This window comes from Cebidichthys violaceus, unplaced genomic scaffold (genome assembly GCF_023349555.1).
Source record: "Cebidichthys violaceus isolate CVI_PGR_0920_01 unplaced genomic scaffold, fCebVio1.0.p SCAF_2, whole genome shotgun sequence".
Classification (NCBI taxonomy): domain Eukaryota; kingdom Metazoa; phylum Chordata; class Actinopteri; order Perciformes; family Stichaeidae; genus Cebidichthys; species Cebidichthys violaceus.
Window position 1 is genome coordinate 16,251,658 of NW_027176372.1, and position 19,093 is coordinate 16,270,750.

General features: G+C 41.8%; 6 protein-coding genes across 14 annotated transcripts in view; all 6 read left to right on the forward strand.

Moving 5' to 3' along the window:
• The window catches only part of LOC137875492 (protocadherin gamma-A11-like), a 262,793-nt gene that overhangs the window by 138,027 nt on the left and 105,673 nt on the right, over positions 1-19,093 (forward strand). The window lies entirely within an intron of this gene.
• Positions 104-2,725, forward strand: LOC137875785 (protocadherin gamma-A7-like). The gene is made up of 2 exons (XM_068715293.1): positions 104-644; positions 1,932-2,725. The coding sequence occupies exons 1-2, from the start codon at positions 278-280 to the stop codon at positions 2,723-2,725; spliced, it is 1,161 nt and encodes a 386-aa protein (XP_068571394.1). The 5' UTR covers positions 104-277.
• LOC137875786 (protocadherin gamma-A11-like) lies at positions 5,938-8,322 on the forward strand. Its single transcript, XM_068715295.1, has one exon. The coding sequence runs from the start codon at positions 6,235-6,237 to the stop codon at positions 8,320-8,322; it is 2,088 nt and encodes a 695-aa protein (XP_068571396.1). The 5' UTR covers positions 5,938-6,234.
• LOC137875918 (protocadherin beta-16-like) lies at positions 8,933-12,137 on the forward strand. Its single transcript, XM_068715437.1, has one exon. The coding sequence runs from the start codon at positions 9,183-9,185 to the stop codon at positions 11,676-11,678; it is 2,496 nt and encodes an 831-aa protein (XP_068571538.1). The 5' UTR covers positions 8,933-9,182; the 3' UTR covers positions 11,679-12,137.
• Positions 12,448-15,109, forward strand: LOC137875787 (protocadherin gamma-A2-like). Its single transcript, XM_068715296.1, has one exon. It carries the CDS (start codon positions 12,716-12,718, stop codon positions 15,107-15,109), a length of 2,394 nt encoding a protein of 797 aa, XP_068571397.1. The 5' UTR covers positions 12,448-12,715.
• On the forward strand, positions 15,890-18,619 carry LOC137875788 (protocadherin gamma-A5-like). The gene has a single exon (XM_068715297.1). The coding sequence runs from the start codon at positions 16,223-16,225 to the stop codon at positions 18,617-18,619; it is 2,397 nt and encodes a 798-aa protein (XP_068571398.1). The 5' UTR covers positions 15,890-16,222.

The window sequence follows — 19,093 nt, forward strand, 5'->3', positions numbered from 1 at the left end:
TTTTTCATCATTCTTCCATTGTTCATGATATTCGTGCTTTGGACAGTAAGCGACGCTGTTGGTCAGTGAAACAAGTGTTCAGAGTTGATTCCGTGGAGGCACAGCCCTCATTTTGCCTTTAGACAGTGGAGAAGACAAACTGTAACAAGCAGGACTACGACCACAATTTCATTCGAAGCGAGGACTTTGAAACCAAAGGATTACTTGATTCAACTGGCTTTGTTTTCTCTGGATTGTATACAGCAGGTGTTTGCTGTCGCATATTATTATTTATGTAATGGCGTTTGGAAAATCTCCTTGCGAAAGAGGGCGTTTGAATTGCAGGTCAGTGTGGCCGTTTCTGCTGTTCTTTTGGTGTGTCAGTCGCATCGTGTCCGGCCAAATCAGATATGCAATTCCAGAGGAGCTGAAAAAGGGGTCAGTTATCGGTAACGTGGCTCAAGACCTTGGTTTGGATGTGCAAAGGCTCCGTTCTGGCCGTGCCCGTATCGTGACAAGACAAAGCATCCAGTACACGGAGCTGAAAACAGACAAAGGTGTTTTAGTCGTGAACGAGAGAATAGACCGAGAGCAGCTTTGTGGAGACGTAACACCGTGCAGCTTCAGCTTTGAGGTGATTCTTGAAAATCCCATGGAATTACATCGTGTAACAGTGGAAATAATTGACATAAATGACAATTCTCCGACATTTAGGAAAAACGAAATTAAATTTGAAATAAGTGAATCTGCCACATTGGGATCACGCTTTTTGTTAGCCAGTGCTGAAGACGCAGATGTAGGCAGTAACGGTCTACAAAAATACATACTAACTACTAATGACATATTTGGTTTGAAGCAGCACTCAAGTCCAGATGGTCGAAAATATGCCGAGATGATTTTACAAAAACCGTTAGATAGAGAAAGCGAGCCACGAATATCATTGAAGCTCATCGCTGTTGACGGAGGAACTCCCCCTCGATCTGGTACAGTAAATATAGATATTATTGTGCTTGATGCTAATGATAATCCTCCTATTTTTAACCAGTCTCTCTACAGGGCTACTGTCTTTGAAAATGCATTAAAGGGCACCTATATCACAACAGTGAATGCAAGTGATGCAGACAGTGGATCACATGGTCTTATCACATATAGATTTTCAAACATGAAAGAGCAGCTGGCTGATGTATTTCATTTGGACGATATTACGGGAACCATAACACTTTTAGGGCAAGTGAATTATGAAAAAGATAAGAAATATGAAATAATGATTGAAGCGATGGACCAAGGAGGTCTGACCGATTCAAGTAAGGTGTTAATTGAGATTGTAGACGTCAACGATAATGCGCCTGTCATAAATGTGATGTCGTTCTCCAGCCCCGTGCCGGAGGATTCTCCCTCGGGTACCACAGTGGCAATTATTAATGTGATTGACGCAGACTCAGAGCAAAATGGCCAAATAGTTTGTTCAACAGACAGTAGCCTCCCATTTAAAATCAAATCAACATTAACTAATTACTATGCATTAGTAACAGACTCAGCTTTTGATAGAGAAATTATACCGGAATATAACATAACTATCAGGGCAACCGATTCTGGCTCGCCGTCATTGTCAAGCACAACAACATTACGTTTGAGAATCTCTGATGTGAATGACAATTCCCCAATATTTGATCAAATTAGCTACGTTGCTCACCTTACAGAAAACAATTCCCCTGGGGTGTCCATATTTTCCGTAAAAGCACTGGACGTTGACTGGAATCAAAACGCTAGAATATCTTACATTCTCGAAGAAACACAGGTCAATGGCAGTCCGACCTCTTCTTACGTCTCCATAAATACTGAAACTGGAGCTATCCATGCAGTGAGGTCGTTTGATTATGAACAGATTAAACAACTCCAGCTGGTAGTAAAGGCGCAGGATGGAGGCTCCCCTCCACTCAGTAGCAACGTGACTGTGAAAGTAATGATCCAGGACCAGAACGACAACCCTCCTCAGGTTCTGTACCCAGTCCAGACTGGTGGCTCTCTGGTGGCTGAAATGATGCCTCGTTCAGCAGATGTGGGCTATCTGGTCACTAAAGTGGTGGCTGTTGATGTGGACTCTGGACAGAATGCCTGGCTCTCCTATAAACTGCAGAAAGCCACAGACAGGGCGCTGTTTGAAGTGGGCTTACAGAATGGAGAAATAAGAACTATCCGCCAAGTCACTGATAAAGATGCTGTGAAACAAAGACTGACTGTGATAGTGGAGGACAACGGGCAGCCCTCTCGTTCAGCTACAGTCATTGTTAACGTGGCGGTGGCGGACAGCTTCCCTGAAGTGCTGTCTGAGTTCACTGACTTTACACAAGACAAGGAGTACAATGACAACCTGACTTTCTACTTAGTGTTGGCTTTGGCTGTAGTTTCCTTCCTCTTCATCACGTGTTTAGTGGTTATCATATCAGTGAAGATCTACAGATGGAGACAGTCTCGCGTCATGTATCACTCCAATCTCCCTGTGATTCCGTATTATCCACCACGTTACTCAGACACTTTGGGGACAGGGACTCTCCAACACGTGTACAACTACGAGGTGTGCAGGACGACTGACTCCAGAAAGAGTGACTGTAAGTTCGGCATAGCCGGTAGTCAGAACGTGCTGATAATGGACCCCAGTTCTACAGGAACGATGCAGCGGATACAGAGTGAGAAGAGCATCCTGGATGAACCAGACTCTCCTCTAGAGGTGAGAAAAATAATGTAGCTTCGTCTCTGTTTAGCTCTTTTTCTTTCTGATTTTAGTTACATTGATAGTGAACTGTTGCAAGACAAGGCATGTTTTTATGAACAGCTCATTTCATCAACAATGCAAGTCAACATGCTACATATAACATCAAAAGCATTGAGACATAGTGCAAAAGAAACACAACAGAATTGCATTCAAATACAATTAAAATACTCATTGGAGAGCCAAGAGAACAAAATAATAAAGAAAGTTGAAATACAACAAGACAGGTATAATCAATGTTCTAGATGAGAGCCTCTTTCATTCATTTCAGCACCATGGACAGCCCCTAATTTTTATCGTTTGCTTCTGTATAAGAACTTTAAAAAAAAGAACACACTCCTATATTATCTATCATAACATTCTGAAACAATGATGTGGTGATACACTATTTTAGTTAGTAATGTTTTGTTTGCATTGACCAATATCAAATACAATGACTGGAGGGGCTTTACAACATATGATACCCTCTGACCTTTGACCTTAGCTTTGGATAAGAAAGAACTTCTCACATTGCTATTACTCCATTGCTTTGAAAGTTGCTGATACACTTATAGTGGCTCTCTTCTAAAGCGTTGTGTACTGTTATATATACTCATGTACATTGTGTGTTCCGTCCCTCTTAACCTCTATATTTACTACTTGAGGCTGAACTCAACACTGTAGCCATTTACCGTTATTCATACATTCAGCACTGCAGTGCTGGACAGTTCCTCACAATCTGACTGGTTTCGTAGCACTGCTCTTTATCTCTGGATTTGTTTTTGTGGTTGGATTATGTGTTTGATTTTATGCCACATCCTGGGTTGCCATTTTGCATTTATTATGTTTTTCGTTGCGGTATATTTTTCTGTATTACTGTCGGTTCCCACGTTAGATTGATTAGATTATTTTTACTATGTGCAGTTGGCCCGGTTCTTTCCTCTATTTGAACTCTAAGGGACGCTGTTGATCAGTAAAACAGAGGGTAGTGTTGTTCGGACTGTGAGGAGAGAGGAGGAGAGAAAGAGCAGAGGGAGAAACGCTGTCTTTCATACAAGAAGGCGTTCGGCGGAAATACAGTCGCTTTGACACGGCATTTTTTGTTTGATTGTAATCGGACAGCATATATCGCGTCTGGGTGGCTGTGGAATACAAATTGCTGCTACATTTAGGATTTTACTCTAAACGACATGGGGAAACGCCAGCAACGATGCGGGAAATGGCCGTCGTGTTGGACAAGGCAACTGTTCATTTTTGTCTTCATGACTTCCACCATCAACGGTCAAATCCGTTATTCAATACCGGAGGAGATGAAGAAAGGTTCCTTTATTGGTAATGTAGCACAAGACCTTGGTTTGGATCTGAAAAGGCTCCGTTCTGGGCGGGCCCGTATCGTGACCGGAGAAAACAATCAGTACACCGAGCTGAAAACAGACAAAGGGATTCTAGTCGTGAATGAGAGAATAGACCGAGAAGAGCTCTGTGGAGAGGTTACACCGTGCAGCTTCAGCTTCGAGATTATTTTGGAAAATCCAATTGAACTGCACAGGGTGACAGTCGAAATATTAGACGTAAATGACCATGCGCCGACTTTCAAAAATAATGTAATTAATCTAGAAATCAGTGAATCTGCAACAGTGGGATCTCATTTCGACTTAGAAAGCGCCTATGACCCCGATGCAGTGATTCACAGCTTGCAAAAATATGTCTTATCGCCTGATGACAATTTCGTTTTGAAGCAACACTCCAACGCTGATGGAGTCAGATTCGCTGTAATGATTTTACAGAAGCCACTCGACAGAGAGTTGAATCCACACCTCTCTCTAAAGCTGATTGCAGTAGACGGAGGAACTCCACAGCGATCTGGTACAGTAAATGTAGAGATCACTGTTCTTGACGCCAATGATAATCCTCCTGTATTTAATCAATCACTTTACACTGCTACTGTGACAGAAAATGCACCCATAGGCACATATATTACGACTGTGAATGCTTCAGATGTCGACAGTGGGTCTAATGGCTTGGTCACATATACTTTTTCTAATGTAAAGGGAAACTCTGGCGAAAGATTTGCACTTGATAATTTATCTGGCAAAATAACTGTGGCTGAAACTATTGATTTCGAAAAAGACAAAAAATACGAAATAAGAGTGATCGCCAAAGATCAGGGTGGCCTAAGTGACGCAACCAAAGTTGTGATTGAGGTCACTGACATGAATGATAATGCTCCAGTTATAAATATAATGTCATACTCCAGCTTAATATCAGAGGATGTCCCTCCAGGCACGACTATAGCTGTTTTTAATGTTAAAGATGCAGACTCTGAAAGAAACGGTCAGATAACGTGCTCAATAGATTCTTATCTTCCTTTTAAAATCCAGTCTTCTTTGACTAATTATTACAATTTGCTCTCAAACTTACCTTTTGATCGTGAAACGAAACCAGAATACAACATAACCATAACTGCAACCGATTCAGGGTCACCGCCTCTTTCTACTAAAACAACTTTACACCTTAAGATTTCTGATGTTAACGATAATGCTCCGCTCTTTACTAAACCGAATTATTCTGCATTCATCATTGAAAATAATGTCCCTGGTATGCAAATATTCGGTGTGAGCGCACGAGATTCTGACTGGAATCAAAACGCAAGAATCTCGTACTTTCTAGAGGACACACAAGTTAGTGGAAGCCCAGTTTCTTCTTATGTGTCCATAAACTCTGAAACTGGGGTTTTTCACGCAGTGCGCTCATTTGACTATGAGCAGATCAAGCAGCTAGTATTCACAGTCAAAGCGCAGGATGGAGGCTCCCCTCCACTTAGTAGCAATGTGACTGTAACCATACTGATCCAGGACCAGAACGACAACCAGAACGACAACAAAATGAATCAACCTCACATACATAGATTTGCTCTAAGAGTGAAACATTCTGTCTTCCTGTTGCCTCAGCTATTTTCAGTGCTTTTCAGCACCATGGATAGCAGCATTCAGGACACTTTGCATTTTTTGTATCTTCACATTTTCAATATGTTGTCTCGGTGTGTTTGTAAAGCTGGCTGAGTGAGTGAGTGAGTGAGTGAGTGAGTGTGTTTGTGTGTAATAATTCACTGATGTGCACAGGGATATATTTATACTTGTGTTATTAATTAACGTGTAAACATGATATTACTTGAAAATATATTTAGATTAACCCCTTAAATACCAGCCTTGTAATGTGTAGACCAACGCTTCCAACTCACGGGGACGCTGTTGACCAGGCTGCTGAGATTTCAGAGCTCATTGCAGCAGTACCTCCCCCATCATCTCGAAATGTTACAGGGAAAGAGAGACAAAAAAGAATTGAAGGGCACGTTAGAGAAGAGGGAGATGATCGAACACGGAGATACCAGGCGTGTTGTCAGCATTGTTGGGAGTGTTGATTCTGGATTATTTTACTGACATGTGTGTCTTCAATCCTTTCACTGGATACCGTATTTGATTTTTATTTTTTTTGTGGACTGGAAAATGTCGGACGGAACAATGACACGGGAAGTCGGACTACTGCTGTTAATCTCTGTTGCTGCTCTCAGCTCGGTTTTCGGGCAGGTTAGCTATTCTATTCCTGAGGAAATGGCAAAAGGATCTTTGGTCGGTAACATAGCACAAGATTTAGGTTTGGATGTGAAGCGGCTGAAATCAGGGAAAGCTCGCATATACACCGGAGAAGGTACAGAATACATCGAACTGAATAAAGAAAGGGGAGTCCTTGTAATCAAAGAACGGATAGACAGAGAGACGCTCTGTGGTCAGACGACGCCCTGTGCTCTTGATTATCAAATCATTTTGGAGAATCCTATGCAATTTTACAGCATCACTGTTGAGATCACTGATATTAACGATAACTCTCCCGGTTTTAAAAACAATAAAATTAAATTTGAAATTAGTGAAATAGCTCAAATTGGATCCAAATTTGTCTTAGAAAAGGCTGCTGACGTTGATGTGGGTATTAATGGGCTCCAGGGCTATTCACTCAGTTCAAGCGACACATTCACTTTAAACCCTTATAGAATTGGCAGCAGTAGAAATGTTGAGATGGTTTTGAAGAAGCATCTTGACCGAGAGAAGCAGGAGCAGTTGTCTTTAGTATTGACTGCTTTAGATGGTGGCGACCCGCAGCTCTCTGGAACGATGCAAATTGGCATTACTGTCCTGGACGCAAATGACAATGCACCTGTTTGTATTCAAGCAGAGTATAAGACTAACGTGAAAGAAAACGCGTTGAAAGGAGCTGTTCTAACCACAGTCAGCGCAACTGATGCAGATGAAGGTCCCCATGGGCACATACAATATTCAATTTCTAATGTTCCAGAGGGCGCACTTGAATTGTTTTATGTTGATAAAGAAAATGGCGTGGTTACGTTAATGGGACAGCTTGATTATGAGAAGTTTCGTCATTATGAGATAGACGTCCAAGCATCAGATAAAGGTGGTAACTCAGACGTGTGCAAAGTTGTAATTGAGGTGTCAGACACAAACGATAACCCACCAGCTATTAATATTATGTCAACGTCATCCAGTATATCTGAGGATGTTAGGCCAGGCACGGTTCTGACAATGATGAACGTTCAGGATCCAGATTCTGATGAAAATGGAAAAGTCCACTGCGTTTTAAATGAAAATGCTCATTTTACAATTACGTCAACGTCAAATACTGTCTTTACTTTAGTGACAGAAGGTGATTTAGACAGAGAGACAGCCTCTCAGTATAATATAACAGTGACCTGCTCTGATGAGGGAGTGCCCTCCCTCTCCAGCAGCGTCACTCTCACCTTACAGATCTCTGATGTGAATGATAACGCGCCTGTCTTTGAGAGGAGCTCATATGAGGCCTACATTGTAGAAAACAACACACCAGGTCTCTCTATATTCACAGTGAAAGCCAGAGACGCTGACTGGAACCAGAACGCCCGTGTTTCTTACATACTGGAGGACTCCTCTGTTAACGGAGTGCCAGTGTCCTCATATGTGTCCGTTAGTGCTGATAGTGGAGTCATCCATGCAGTGCGCTCTTTTGACTACGAGCAGATCAAAGATTTCCACTTCCGCGTCAAAGCGCAGGATGGAGGCTCCCCTCCACTCAGTAGCAACGTGACTGTGAAAGTAATGATCCAGGACCAGAACGACAACCCTCCTCAGGTTCTGTACCCAGTCCAGACTGGAGGCTCTCTGGTGGCTGAAATGGTGCCTCGTTCAGCAGATGTGGGCTATCTGGTCACTAAAGTGGTGGCTGTTGATGTGGACTCTGGACAGAATGCCTGGCTCTCCTATAAACTGCAGAAAGCCACAGACAGGGCGCTGTTTGAAGTGGGCTTACAGAATCCGTATTATCCACCACGTTACTCAGACACTTTGGGGACAGGGACTCTCCAACACGTGTACAACTACGAGGTGTGCAGGACGACTGACTCCAGAAAGAGTGACTGTAAATTCGGCATAGCCGGTAGTCAGAACGTGCTGATAATGGACCCCAGTTCTACAGGAACGATGCAGCGGATACAGAGTGAGAAGAGCATCCTGGATGAACCAGATTCTCCTCTAGAGGTTAGAAATTAAAATTATTTTACATAGAATTTTACATAAAAATTAACAAATCACAAAACAATGTTGAAATTTTAAGATAACTTACACAGATATACATCAAATTTGAATATGTTTTTGCTTGGACAATTTGTGCTTCATCATCAATGATATTATTGCAGTTGTTTGTATCGCTCTCGGATAATGTTGGTTGTGTCTTCATATTTTATTCGTATTTGGTTTTGGATGGGCTGGATAATTAAAATCAGATTTTTTTCATAGCATGATTTTTTACTCGTGCTGAGTTTATTCGTAAAACCACTGTTTTATTTCATCTAATATATATATATATATATATATATATATATATATATATATATATATATATATATATATATTCAATCTAATTACCTCCGTGAAACATCACTAGGCCTGAATTTCTTAAGTATTTCCACCAGCTTCATAGAGGTTTAAAATACTGCTGTTTGATTCAGGGAATTACAGTTTGATATAATATTTCAACATCGATTTCATGGCACAGCGTTGAATATTAATTGTCATACCTGGTCTCCCTACCAGCTGACAGGCCTAAATAAGTTTCCATTTGCACAGATGTATGTAGTACATTAGATTGAACTCTTAGGGCCGCTGTTGGCCAGTATGTGATAAATGTAGGGCAGGTTTCATCAGTACCTCCCCATCGTCTTTTTTCTTCTTAAATCAGAGAGAAACAGACACGCAGTGCGAATAGTACAAAGTAAGAGAGCAGCAATCATCGACACGAACAGATGCAGTTAACTGTAATCGATTGATTACTTCAAATTGTTTTATATACCGAGGAAGTACATCGGATTTTCTTTCCAATGGATATAGGATTGTAACGGGACTCGTGTTGCATGGAAATGGCGGACAGAACAATGGGGCTGCAAGCGCTGTTGTTTATATCAATCCTTTCTCTCACATCGGTGATCGGACAGGTCAGCTACTCCATTCCTGAGGAAATGTCGAAAGGGTCAGTAATTGGTAACATTGCTCAAGACTTAGGTTTAGACAGAAAAAGACTAACATCCGGCAAAGGTCGTATTTTTACAGGAGACAGCGCAGAGTACATCGAGCTGGACAGAGAGCGAGGAGTCCTCCTTATCAAAGAGAAAATAGACAGAGAGGCGCTCTGTGGACAGACGACGCCCTGTGCTTTGCATTTTCAGGTTATTTTAGAAAACCCTATGGAATTATACGCCGTTGCTGTCGAAATCACAGATATAAATGACAACACCCCAATATTTGAAAAATCCAAAATGAAATTCAAAATTAGTGAATCCGCTGTAATAGGAGCTAAATTCTTGTTAGAGAGGGCAATAGATCCCGATGTTGGCATAAATAGTCTACAGAGTTATTTTCTGACAAAAACAGATAATTTTGTTCTGAAATTGAAAGATCAGCCCGACGGAGAAAAGATAGTTGAAATGGTTTTACAGAAATCACTTGACAGAGAAAGACAAGAGGAGATATTTCTAGTGTTAACTGCGATGGACGGAGGGGAACCAAACCTATCTGGCACAGCACAGATACATGTGACAGTCCTTGATGCCAATGACAATGCACCGGTCTTTACAAAGACGGTTTATAAAGCTACAATACCTGAGGACGCCCCGAAAGGTACAGTCATAACCAGGGTCAGTGCTTCAGATGCTGATAAAGGATCAAATTCCAAGATTACATATTCCATATCCAACACAGCTGCAGATGTACGACACATGTTTGAAATTAATGAGTTAAATGGGGATTTGATATCGAAAAGTAACATAGATTATGAAAAGGCACGTTTCTATCAAATACATGTGCAAGCCAGTGATGAAGGAGGACTGACAGATTCTTGTAAGATTACGGTTGAAGTGATAGATATTAATGATAACAAGCCAGTTATTAATATAATGTCCCAGACTAATATAATTCCAGAGGACTCTAAACCAGCAACAGTTGTGACTATGGTAAATGTTCAGGACTTAGATTCCGGAGAAAATGGCAAAGTTCACTGCGCAATAAATGATCATATTCCTGTTACACTGAAGCCAACATCAAATAATTTCTTCAACCTAGTGACAGACAGTGATTTAGACAGAGAGACAGCCTCTGAGTATAATATCACGGTGAAATGCTCTGATGAAGGAGTGCCCTCCCTCTCCAGCAGCGTCACTCTCACCTTACAGATCTCTGATGTGAATGATAACGCGCCTGTCTTTGAGAGGAGCTCATATGAGGCCTACATTGTAGAAAACAACACACCAGGTCTCTCTATATTCACAGTGAAAGCCAGAGACGCTGACTGGAACCAGAACGCACGTGTTTCTTACATACTGGAGGACTCCTCTGTTAACGGAGTGCCAGTCTCCTCATATGTGTCCGTTAGTGCTGATAGTGGAGTCATCCATGCAGTGCGCTCTTTTGACTACGAGCAGATCAAAGACTTCCACTTCCGCGTCAAAGCGCAGGATGGAGGCTCCCCTCCACTCAGTAGCAACGTGACTGTGAAAGTAATGATCCAGGACCAGAACGACAACCCTCCTCAGGTTCTGTACCCAGTCCAGACTGGAGGCTCTCTGGTGGCTGAAATGGTGCCTCGTTCAGCAGATGTGGGCTATCTGGTCACTAAAGTGGTGGCTGTTGATGTGGACTCTGGACAGAATGCCTGGCTCTCCTATAAACTGCAGAAAGCCACAGACAGGGCGCTGTTTGAAGTGGGCTTACAGAATGGAGAAATAAGAACTATCCGCCAAGTCACTGATAAAGATGCTGTGAAACAAAGACTGACTGTGATAGTGGAGGACAACGGGCAGCCCTCTCGTTCAGCTACAGTCATTGTTAACGTGGCGGTGGCGGACAGCTTCCCTGAAGTGCTGTCTGAGTTCACTGACTTTACACAAGACAAGGAGTACAATGACAACCTGACTTTCTACTTAGTGTTGGCTTTGGCTGTAGTTTCCTTCCTCTTCATCACGTGTTTAGTGGTTATCATATCAGTGAAGATCTACAGATGGAGACAGTCTCGCGTCATGTATCACTCCAATCTCCCTGTGATTCCGTATTATCCACCACGTTACTCAGACACTTTGGGGACAGGGACTCTCCAACACGTGTACAACTACGAGGTGTGCAGGACGACTGACTCCAGAAAGAGTGACTGTAAGTTCGGCATAGCCGGTAGTCAGAACGTGCTGATAATGGACCCCAGTTCTACAGGAACGATGCAGCGGATACAGAGTGAGAAGAGCATCCTGGATGAACCAGACTCTCCTTTAGAGGTGGGTTATTTGACCCATCATTATTTACACACATCGCCACGCTACAGTTACAATGATTTCTTAGATCACAGATATTACCTGCCTCCATGACTTGTCTCACTGCCTGCTCAGAGGGCATCTTCAGCACTAATAGCACTGGACAGCTCCTCTGTGTTGAGTTACTGATTTGAGAAAGAGTCAGTGAGGGAAATGCACACGCTGAAAAGCTTATGCGGATACATGTTGCCAACTTTTAAAGTTTGTTGTACTGCATTTCGTTTTTCGGTTGTAACGAAAATGTCTATGGACTTTTTGCTTTCAGCTCGGTTTTTTTCTCTCTTTTGTTTTTTTGTGGAGGGAAATAATGAAAATGAAATATTTCATCGTAACTGTTTCCACTAATCATGTCTTGTAGCTGTATGCATTTTTAATTTCAATCAAACATGTAAATGCACACTTTTAATTAAATATAACTTCTAAAAACATACAACCTTAGCTGGCTCATACACACTCTGAACTGATATTCAAAGAGTTTTTCCCTGTCTTTAGTGACATCACTTGTTATTTTCATATCCGACTCTAAGGCTGCTGTTGGTCTTTAAAATACACGTGAAGCGTTTGAAATGCAGCTACACCTCCAGTACTTATCCTGGTGTACCGCGGAGAGCAGCGCTTTCGGTTTTCATTTTCACAAATGATTTGTATAGGCTTCTAATGTATACGTTGTCACACTGTGACAGACAGATCGATATTTAACTATTTCTATGATGTTTCAAATAATCCAAATATACCTTCGTAAATATTTTAGTTTTCATGTTTTTCAAATGTCTTTGTTGTGGTTGCCTCAGTAAGACTTCATGTAGTTTGGTCAGTTGAACAGAGAGGGACGCTCTTGCCCATCGAGTTTCTCATGAAGCATTAGTTGCAGTACCTCCCCTATACCTCAACATATTACATCGAGGCAGAGTTAACGGTCGGGACTGCCACGGCATACGCCTGGACGGCACAATGGGATTTCTTTGTTCTACAATCTAGGATAAATGCTTTCTTTGGGACCATATACCTATATCTTTATTTCAAAATCGTGAAACTGGGGCGAAGAAACTGAGGATTTTCTAATTTTCTTCACTGACGTATCGACCGGAACGATGGGATGGCAAGTGCTGTTGTTTATCTCGCTGCTCTCTATCAGTGTTGTGCACGGGCAAGTCAGCTACTCCATTCCTGAGGAAATGGCAAAGGGGGCTTTAATAGGCAATATAGCCCAGGATTTGGGTTTAGGTGTGGAAAGACTGAAGTCCGGTAAAGCTCGTATTTATACTGGTAACACTGAGGAATATATTGAGCTGAAGAGAGAAAGAGGAGTCCTCCTTATTAAAGGCAGAATTGACAGAGAAGCTTTGTGCGGTCAAACAATGCCATGCGCACTGCATTTCCAAATGATCCTGGAAAATCCGATGGAGTTTTTCACGGTTACTGTCGAAATTACCGATATAAATGATAACCCTCCGACGTTTGAAAAAAGTGAAATAAAATATGAAATTAGCGAATCAGCTGTTACTGGAGCTCGATTTGTCTTAGAGAAAGCAATAGACGATGATGTTGGTGTAAACGGCCTGGACAGCTACGCCCTGAAACCTAGCGATAATTTCGTTCTGAAAACCATCAGCCGAGGAGATGGGACTAAACATGTCGAGATGGTTTTACAGAAACCATTAGACCGAGAACAACATGAGCATATATCACTAATACTAACCGCTCTGGATGGTGGTGAACCACAGCTTTCGGGGACGATGCAGATTATCATAACTGTGATGGACGCAAATGACAACCCGCCCGTTTGTTCTAAACCGGAATACAAAGCAGGCGTTACAGAGAATTCTCCTGTTGGCACTGTAATAACCACTGTAAGGGCTACAGACATAGATAAAGGCAATAACGGAATAGTAACATATATGATTTCAAAATCTGGAGCTGCGGGTCTCTTTGACATTGATGCCAATAATGGGGTGCTGACTCTCACTGGAAATGTAGATTATGAAAAAAGGAGACTTTATGAGCTAGATGTTAAGGTGTCAGATCAGGGAGGATTATCAGACGCATGTAAGGTGATTGTGGACGTGACAGATACAAATGATAACCCTCCGATCATTAACATCATGTCTAACTCAAACACAGTATCTGAGAACATGAAACCGGGAACAGTTGTTACAATGCTTAATATACAAGATGCGGACTCGAATGATAACGGGAAAGTAATGTGTGATTTAAACGGAAATATTCCCTTTGCCATTAAATCAACAACAAATAATTTCTTTACGGTTATAACAGACAGTGATCTAGACAGAGAGACAGCCTCTGAGTATAACATCACAGTGACCTGTTCTGATGAGGGAGTGCCCTCCCTCTCCAGCAGCGTCACTCTCACCTTACAGATCTCTGATGTGAATGATAACACGCCTGTCTTTGAGAGGAGCTCATATGAGGCCTACATTGTAGAAAACAACACACCAGGTCTCTCTATATTCACAGTGAAAGCCAGAGACGCTGACTGGAACCAGAACGCCCGTGTTTCTTACATACTGGAGGACTCCTCTGTTAACGGAGTGCCAGTGTCCTCATATGTGTCCGTTAGTGCTGATAGTGGAGTCATCCATGCAGTGCGCTCTTTTGACTACGAGCAGATCAAAGATTTCCACTTCCGCGTCAAAGCGCAGGATGGAGGCTCCCCTCCACTCAGTAGCAACGTGACTGTGAAAGTAATGATCCAGGACCAGAACGACAACCCTCCTCAGGTTCTGTACCCAGTCCAGACTGGAGGCTCTCTGGTGGCTGAAATGGTGCCTCGTTCAGCAGATGTGGGCTATCTGGTCACTAAAGTGGTGGCTGTTGATGTGGACTCTGGACAGAATGCCTGGCTCTCCTATAAACTGCAGAAAGCCACAGACAGGGCGCTGTTTGAAGTGGGCTTACAGAATGGAGAAATAAGAACTATCCGCCAAGTCACTGATAAAGATGCTGTGAAACAAAGACTGACTGTGATAGTGGAGGACAACGGGCAGCCCTCTCGTTCAGCTACAGTCATTGTTAACGTGGCGGTGGCGGACAGCTTCCCTGAAGTGCTGTCTGAGTTCACTGACTTTACACAAGACAAGGAGTACAATGACAACCTGACTTTCTACTTAGTGTTGGCTTTGGCTGTAGTTTCCTTCCTCTTCATCACGTGTTTAGTGGTTATTATATCAGTGAAGATCTACAGATGGAGACAGTCTCGCGTCATGTATCACTCCAATCTCCCTGTGATTCCGTATTATCCACCACGTTACTCAGACACTTTGGGGACAGGGACTCTCCAACACGTGTACAACTACGAGGTGTGCAGGACGACTGACTCCAGAAAGAGTGACTGTAAGTTCGGCATAGCCGGTAGTCAGAACGTGCTGATAATGGACCCCAGTTCTACAGGAACGATGCAGCGGATACAGAGTGAGAAGAGCATCCTGGACGAACCAGACTCTCCTCTAGAGGTTAGACTGTTTTAATACCGTTTCAGTGTATTCTAAATGTTATAGAATTATTACACACCACTTTGTTATTTGAGTTACAAACAGCTTGTGTATGTGACATTTTGAGTTAAAGGTCAAAGTTTCCCCAGAGATTTCAAATACATTTTTATTTCAAACTGTCTTTTTCACATACACGATGTGTTTTTTAATAATATTAACAATAATATTGTTTTATTAAAATTAATATTATTATTCTCATTCAGAGTAGTAGTAGTAGTAGTACTAGTGATAATGGAAGTATAGTAGTAGAAATATATTCCATAGACAGGTTTCAATTTATTTCTCACATATTTCTGCGTGTGATCACAGTATTCGAACAGATTTTGCAGTCTGGGAGTTTTGGCTTTCATTCAGAGTTGCTTCACTTCAGAACTGCGGACAGCGACATACAGAGTACAACTCCATGTTCATCGTGTCATTCAGCGACTGTTTTCACAGCTTAAATAACTTTGTTGTCTTATGTTCTTTTCATCATTTTGTCATTGATTATCATCATGTCGAGAAACCTTTTATTTTCCGATATGTTTCCATTTCCAATCTTCATTTGGATGTTATATCCACCTCAATCTTTGACACATCCGCAACCTCTGAGTAACATAGTGTCATTCATTGTTTGTCTATTATATTAAGATGTATTATTATGATAACCTAAACCGTACACTTGATGGTTTTAAATAATGCCTTCCTGTAGTATTTCGTAAAGTCTAAGATATTATTTAGATAGATTGTTTGTAACCCTGATACTGCTGAGTTGAATTTGAGTCCGTTTTCTGCAGTTTTATAGTATGGACTCTTAGGGCCGCTGTTGACCAGAGTGTTGTTGAATGAGAGCAGGGTTATAGCAGCACCTCCCATGTAACATCGAGACAGTACAGAGAGACCACGACGAGCAAAGAGCGGACATTTTTGGTTGTTGAACGTTTTTGATTAAAAAAGAGGATACATTTCGGTATGCAATACATTTGCATCCAATGACTGGATTATGGAGCTGTTCATTTGAGATTTGACATTGGAATCTGAGGAAGAATCTGTTTTTGTTTCGAATATAATCAGACTGTGGAGCCTCACTGGGGAAAATCGGAAAGAACAATGAATCGGCAAGTGCTGTTGTTTATCTCTCTCCTTTCCCTCTACTCTGTGCTCGGGCAGGTCAGCTACTCTATTCCAGAGGAAATGTCGAAAGGCTCTCTAGTGGGAAATATTGCGCAAGATTTGGGTTTAGAAATAAAACGTTTGGTGTCCGGCAAAGCTAGGATCTACACGAGGAACAGCGACGAGTACGTCGAGCTGAACAGAGAAAGGGGAGTCCTCCTCGTCAAAGAGAGAATCGACAGAGAGGTGCTGTGTACAGAGACGGCACTTTGTGCGTTACATCTTCAGATTATTTTGGAGAATCCGATGGAATTCTACAGTGTTACAGTCCAGATTACAGATATTAATGATAATGCTCCAATCTTTGAAAAAAGTGAGATGAAATTCAAAATTAGCGAGTCGGTGATCACAGGGGCAAAATTTGTTCTAGAGAGAGCTGTGGATCTTGATGAAGGAATTAATGATCTTAAAAGCTACGAATTAAAACCAACAGATCATTTTGCTTTAAAACTCCACCATAACGCAAATGGTTATAAAAACGTTGAGATGGTGCTACAGAAGCCGTTAGACAGAGAGAAACAAGAGCAGATATCTCTTGTGTTAACGGCTGTAGATGGAGGAGAGCCGCAGATGTCAGGAACAATGCTGATTGTTATTACAGTTTTAGACGCGAATGATAATGCCCCCGTTTTTACGCAGCCCACATACAAGGCTACAGTTACTGAGAACTCACCTAAAGGAACAGTTGTTGCCACTGTTTCAGCCTCAGATGCAGATCAGGGTTTGAACGGCAAAATAACATATTCAATTTCAAATACGTTGGACAATGTCAGGAAAGCATTTGAGGTAAATGATGAAAACGGGGAGGTTTCATTAATTGGCGATATTGACTTCGAAAAGTCAAGACACTTTCAAATAAATTTACTTGCTAGTGATGATGGAGGACTCACAGATTCGTGTAAGTTAATTGTTGATGTGCAAGACATGAATGACAACAGGCCTGAAATTAGCATAATGTCGAAATCAACTGTTATATCAGAGGATGCCAAACTCAATACAGTCGTTACAATGATAAATATTGAGGATCTAGATTCAGAAGAAAACGGTAATGTTAAATGTTTCATCTACGAGAACGTACCATTCAATTTGAAAACATCAACAAATAATTTCTATAGTTTAGTGACAGACAGTGATTTAGACAGAGAGACAGCCTCTGAGTATAATATCACAGTGACCTGCTCTGATGAGGGAGTGCCCTCCCTCTCCAGCAGCGTCACTCTCACCTTACAGATCTCTGATGTGAATGATAACGCGCCTGTCTTTGAGAGGAGCTCATATGAGGCCTACATTGTAGAAAACAACACACCAGGTCTCTCTATATTCACAGTGAAAGCCAGAGACGCTGACTGGAACCAGAACGCCCGTGTTTCTTACATACTGGAGGACTCCTCTGTTAACGGAGTGCCAGTGTCCTCATATGTGTCCGTTAGTGCTGATAGTGGAGTCATCCATGCAGTGCGCTCTTTTGACTACGAGCAGATCAAAGATTTCCACTTCCGCGTCAAAGCGCAGGATGGAGGCTCCCCTCCACTCAGTAGCAACGTGACTGTGAAAGTAATGATCCAGGACCAGAACGACAACCCTCCTCAGGTTCTGTACCCAGTCCAGACTGGAGGCTCTCTGGTGGCTGAAATGGTGCCTCGTTCAGCAGATGTGGGCTATCTGGTCACTAAAGTGGTGGCTGTTGATGTGGACTCTGGACAGAATGCCTGGCTCTCCTATAAACTGCAGAAAGCCACAGACAGGGCGCTGTTTGAAGTGGGCTTACAGAATGGAGAAATAAGAACTATCCGCCAAGTCACTGATAAAGATGCTGTGAAACAAAGACTGACTGTGATAGTGGAGGACAACGGGCAGCCCTCTCGTTCAGCTACAGTCATTGTTAACGTGGCGGTGGCGGACAGCTTCCCTGAAGTGCTGTCTGAGTTCACTGACTTTACACAAGACAAGGAGTACAATGACAACCTGACTTTCTACTTAGTGTTGGCTTTGGCTGTAGTTTCCTTCCTCTTCATCACGTGTTTAGTGGTTATCATATCAGTGAAGATTTACAGATGGAGACAGTCTCGCGTCATGTATCACTCCAATCTCCCTGTGATTCCGTATTATCCACCACGTTACTCAGACACTTTGGGGACAGGGACTCTCCAACACGTGTACAACTACGAGGTGTGCAGGACGACTGACTCCAGAAAGAGTGACTGTAAATTCGGCATAGCCGGTAGTCAGAACGTGCTGATAATGGACCCCAGTTCTACAGGAACGATGCAGCGGATACAGAGTGAGAAGAGCATCCTGGATGAACCAGATTCTCCTCTAGAGGTTAGAAATTAAAATTATTTTACATAGAATTTTACATAAAAATTAACAAATCACAAAACAATGTTGAAATTTTAAGATAACTTACACAGATATACATCAAATTTGAATATGTTTTTGCTTGGACAATTTGTGCTTCATCATCAATGATATTATTGCAGTTGTTTGTATCGCTCTCGGATAATGTTGGTTGTGTCTTCATATTTTATTCGTATTTGGTTTTGGATGGGCTGGATAATTAAAATCAGATTTTTTTCATAGCATGATTTTTTACTCGTGCTGAGTTTATTCGTAAAACCACTGTTTTATTTCATCTAATATATATATATATATATATATATATATATATATATATATATATATATATATATATATATATATATATATATATATATATATTCAATCTAATTACCTCCGTGAAACATCACTAGGCCTGAATTTCTTAAGTATTTCCACCAGCTTCATAGAGGTTTAAAATACTGCTGTTTG